This window comes from Mesitornis unicolor, unplaced genomic scaffold (assembly GCF_000695765.1).
Source record: "Mesitornis unicolor isolate BGI_N332 unplaced genomic scaffold, ASM69576v1 scaffold13014, whole genome shotgun sequence".
NCBI lineage: Eukaryota > Metazoa > Chordata > Aves > Mesitornithiformes > Mesitornithidae > Mesitornis > Mesitornis unicolor.
Genome location: NW_010180846.1, coordinates 1 through 5,413, shown reverse-complemented (window position 1 = coordinate 5,413; position 5,413 = coordinate 1). Strand labels below are relative to the sequence as shown.

The following is a 5,413-nucleotide window of genomic DNA, read 5'->3' as shown; positions in this document are numbered from 1 at the left end:
GAAAGAGGTTTAACAGAACAAAACAAAAAAAAGGACAAAATAAAATTAAAAGAAAAATAAAAGAAACAAAGGAAAGAAAGCAAAATAAAATAAAAACAGAGACAGGGCGTCCATCTTCAGCAGGCCAGACTTCGATCTCATTTCCCCCATGAAGGTTTCACTTGACGGCAGGGTTTGTGGGATTTCACTTGACGGCAGGTTTAGTGGCATGGCAAACAATGCCTAACTCAGGCAAGTGTAACAGGTCTGCCTTGGCCAGTCTAGTCATCTAATAATGCACAAATATCACACAGAGAAAACATACAAAACCAAATTAATAGTCAAAATCCATCTACCAGATAATGTGGACATAAAATTTAGAATGATTAGGGTGGCATCTTTGTTCATATTTCAACCTTTGCGTTCTCAAAGTATAACGTTCAAAGAAAAACCTACCAATGCACACACAAAGTCATACTTTGACAGCTTAAAATGTGACTTCATTCACAATTACATTCTTACTTGTTTATTAAGTGTCACAAAAATAACACTGTTTTCATTGTGTAGTGATTCCCTCCTCATATTCCCTTGACTTACCATTGATTAAATACACTACAAGTTTCAGATTTTATTCCAGTTTTTAAAACCAAGTTTTCAGAATTCCATTTTACCTTTTCTCTATGTTTGACTTGGTGCATGAAATGTTTTATTAGTAGCACTGTTGGCCAAGGATATAATTTTATCTCCCAGTAGAATACAGCCATCACTACTTTTAAAGTCTATGATACATCCCACTGCATATGAATGCATCATATGATACATAGTGAATAAAAAAATCTTGCACTGTGGTCTCCAAAGCCATACTTGTTCCATACAACAAATTCCCTAGAAAGTTAACCCATATAAATTCACAACTTTATAAATTAAAATTAGTGACTCAGTTAGAAAGCTACATGGAAACAGAATTCTGACATTAAAAAAAAATTTGACCTTCATAACCCCATCACTTTTTCACCTGATTATGCATAAGTCTCTGTGGGGTCCAGAATGATTTTGTACACTAACATTTTTTCTGTAATACATTATTCTCACAAATGCCTAGTAAGTCAGCCACAGAGGCAGCTGGAACAAGATTTGTCAGAACTTTCATTTTATTCTCCTTCTATTCACTGTCTACCATCAAGAGACACAGGAAAATGTAGCTTTACCTGCCTGTTGCCACATCATGTCAGGCAGTGATCTCATCACAAGAAAAACACCAGGTAGTGTTGTTCATTTATTACGCAGCAATCTTCCCTCTCTCACAGTACAGAATCAGTGTTAAGATTATTTTCAGTGAAACAAAGCTAAGATCTGGAATAATCTGTAGTCAGCTATTGAGGGGCAATTTTTCAATAACGACTTCTAGTCCTTATTAGCCTCTATAGAGCTTCAAGAAAATACAGCAATATCCTCTTTGTGGTTTAAGAACAAGCTAAAAAAAAAAAAACAAACTAAAAAGCCCCCAAAACACAGCATAAAAGCAACTAAAGTCCAGCCTTCACAAAGACAAATACATGTGTCATATGTCCCTGTTAAGAAGGCTACAAGAATATGCAGTGTACTGTAGGTCAATATACCCTTCAGTGAAAGTACTTATAAAATTCTATGAAATTTTGGACACTTGTCAAGTTTGCTAGGAACATCCCAGACCGTTATTACAGCAGCACTAATCACATACCACGCAAAGAAATTATACTCTGGGCCTTATTGTTAACAAACTCCATGAAGTCAAGAGCACTTCTGAACCAAAACCTGACTCTTGCAGTTTAGAAGTTGTTAATAGGAGACATTTCTGGATATGATGCAGCTTATGGTTCAATTATTCTAAATATTGTTGCTTGTGGTAAAACAGCTACCACGTCCAAAGTGAAGTTAGTTTCATTCCACCAGCTGGAATGTTTCCACTCCAAAGAGGGAAAAAAGTCCAGAATCAAACAGGCAGATGCTCAATTCCACAATGATCCCAATGAAGTCAATAGGGCTCTGCCTAACAATATGCCTACAGTAGGGCTATGCTTCATGTAACTGTATTCAGATCTGGGATATTATACTGAACATAAAAACAACCTTGTATTCAATGCACCTGCAGAAGTACAGCCTCTAAGCTAGTTAAAGGAACACTTGTAAATCTAGTATTCACCAAGCATTTTATATTATTAATAGTTTAAAAAATATGTCATACTGGAAGGATTGCGTACAGATCATTGCATTTTTAAAGATCTATCTAAAACAAAGAAGTGCCAATATACATAAGAAAACCTTTTTATGGCACACAAAGTAGTATTTTCCACAGTAACAAGGAAAGAAAATAGGTATTTTTTTTAATTAAAAAATTTAAAATGTAGGTAAACATTTATATTAAAACAGTAATTATCATCATGAATGCTAAATATTTTAGATTAGACGAATCTAAAAGGGTCAAATGCATAAACATGTGTCTACAAGACAAAATTGAGATTCAGTCTAAATAATGGAAAAATCACCATTATCTTAAAAACAAACCAACCAAAACAACAGCAACAAAAATACCCCACCACACCAAAGGTTACACATAAAGATCCAAACTGCAATATTAAGGGTGCTAGTAAATTGCCTAATCTTTTCAAGGCTCTATTGACTTCAGTGAGAACTCTGTGTGGGAATATGCTTGACAACAAAAACTATATTGAAAGGAATTACTTTCCCTTTTACCTCAGAGTATGTAATAACTATGGAAAACTGAATTATCCTAATTTAAATCAATTATCTTTTTTCTAATGCTGAATTTCAAATAAATCTATATAACCGGGTTTCTTAATTCAATTTTAATTTTTGTTTCAACACTTTTTTTCAAAAAGCAATAAAATAAAATAACAACAGAGCACCACCTCCTTACATAAAAAGCTTAAAACAACTAGCAGACACAACAAAGACCAACGTTACAGAAGAATGTTGAAAATACCAACCTTCTGCGCAGGGCACAACTATCAAAGCTCTGTCAATAAAAACCGTGTTAGTTAGATGCTGGGCCACACCAACACTTGATGCTTCACGAAACTTAATATAACATACTTTGGAGGAAAAAGCAAGAGGTGCGTTGCTGCAAGATAAAAGGAAAAAAAAAAATCAGTCACATTAAATAATTGTATGCATGTATTTTTAACCATTACTCCTTAATTATAAAAACAGGTTTTAGACTTCCTAGAAATGTTAACCAAAAGGCAAGAGTACAGGAATCTACTAATTTGCCTAATTACTGTGTCACTGAAAAAAGCATAGCATAGCACCTTCTCCTTTCTAATGGAAACGTACAGAGGCCAAAATTCCAAACAAGGCTAATTTTCTTTTATAATCTTGCTAAATAATATTGACTAATATATTCCAAAGTACTATTTTAAGTAGCATATTTTTCAACACATTTATCAAATAAATAATTTATATTTTATATTTTTCTCACCAAATAATCCTTGTTTAGGAAAGCCAAACAACAAGCTCAGCCACTTTTCAGTGGGTCCTTCAGATATTAGTCCACAATAACCAATACTCTTTCATAAGTCTTCATGAAAGCAGTTTCATTAATTCTTATTAAGATACAGGCAGTTCTTCAGAGTTCTTTCAAATGTTAGGTCTTACTTCACTAATGCCACAAATATTTTTATCATCTGCCTTAATTGGGCATAGTGTAGTATGCGATAACACTGGAGGAGATAGGAGAAATTCACTATTCAGGTAGAAGAAGGAAGAAAATTTGCTTTTCCATTAGAAAGTATAGCAATAGAGATGTCAGAAAGCACAACATGTAAACAATGTAATCTTGATGAAAACCAAAGAAGTTAGCCTTAAAAAATGTGCTCCCTAGTTAAGGTTTGTAACCTTTATACAAGCAGTTTATTTCCTCATATGAGGGAAGTACACATGCTATTTTCAAAGAGATGAGGCAATAGGATATTGTTGGAACAGTAATTTCAATTTGAAAAGATCATCTGTCTTCCAGCAAAGCAGTAACTCATGGAAAATACACTGCATAAACTGTTTCATCTTGACCCTCCCTCAGCTGAAACAGAAACACTTGTCAACTTTCTGGGAGTACTAGAAGCAGTTCAACCTTAGCCCAACCCATCTTGCAATCCCTCAAATTCCAAGCAGGTACTCCCAAAATCACTGTATGGAATTAATTAGACTTTGGTATTGTTGTGTCTTATACAATTCCTCTATCACCCAACACCCCCTCCCCACTCGCGGTGGGGGAGTTGAGAAAAGGAAAGGAGATTAGTGGGTTGAAATAGAAATACATTTCATAAAATAATAAAATATTAATAACAGTTATAATGTAAAATACAGAGAGTTATACTCAGCCAATACTGTGGGGGAGTAGCCCTCAAGTCTCTCTCAAGATGTCAGCCACGGAAGAGGGAGCAGGAGGGAGAAGAAGAGGCAGAGGAGGAAGAAGGGCTGTCCACAGCAAACTCGCCAATTTATAGTGACTGTGACATTTATGGTATGAAGAGTATTCATTGGTCAGCCCAAAGTCAACTTGGCATTGACTCCTCTAGGTTTCTGCTCCCCCCAGCCTCTGCAACTTTATCTCAAGACCTTGAGCACTATCGCAACCTGCATACCAGTATTAGCTGAAACCATTAACAAAACTTTGTTCCCATGAACTTGTGTGTTGTAGTTCTTACAAAATCGCAGTTTTCCCTCAACAGAAAACTGACTCTAAAATTCTGTCCCACTAAACCAGGACAAATATTTAATACAAGCTCAGAAGTTTTAGACACATTATTTCATCATATTAACTAACTAAATGAACCAAGAACTTAGCCTGAGGCAAGCAGACTGGTATGTTTCTGGTTACCAGAAAGGTAACACCTAGGTAAAATATCTGGAGAGCTGACCAACTTCAAAATGGCATTCAGAAACATTTATGGTGGAAAATTCTGTGAGAACAGATCCACCGCGGCGGCAAAAATAAACGGAGTAGGAGAGACAAATATGAAAGTCAGACTTCTAGAATTGAGAAAAACATTACAAGATGACTACATCTCTTACTTTCTTTTTAATGGCTAAAGTTTTCAGTTTCAAATGTCCACATTCAGGAAGGAAATAATTGTATAAAATGGCTTCTGAGCCACCTGTAAGGTCTTGGTTCAGAACAGTTTCTAACATGAAAGATGACAGCAAGCTATGACTTTCTCAGTACTCAGCAGAAATGGTTGCATACAATTTCTAACATTACATATTCTGAAGAGCCAGACTTGGCTCACTGCAAAAGTATTTTTTGTAGCCTCAGGGCTGGTTTGTTGGGAGGAAGGTTGAAGGGGGTCTCTGTGAGGGAGCTGGGAGAAGAGGGTGTTTTGACTAGTTGTTTTTAAACGCCCAAGCCAGTGTTACAACCCAAATGGCTGAAGCCTCC

At 35.6% G+C, this 5,413-nt stretch overlaps 1 protein-coding gene across 1 annotated transcript in view; it reads right to left on the bottom strand.

Annotated features, from left to right (window-relative positions):
* The window catches only part of SREK1 (splicing regulatory glutamine/lysine-rich protein 1), a gene marked incomplete at both ends in the record, with an annotated part of 22,034 nt that extends 18,934 nt beyond the window's left edge, over positions 1–3,100 (bottom strand). Inside the window, one exon of the mRNA XM_010183219.1 lies at positions 2,967–3,100. Coding sequence (XP_010181521.1) covers positions 2,967–3,100 — 134 coding nt within the window. The remainder of the gene's footprint in view (positions 1–2,966) is intronic.
* Between the last annotated feature and the right edge of the window lie 2,313 nt (positions 3,101–5,413).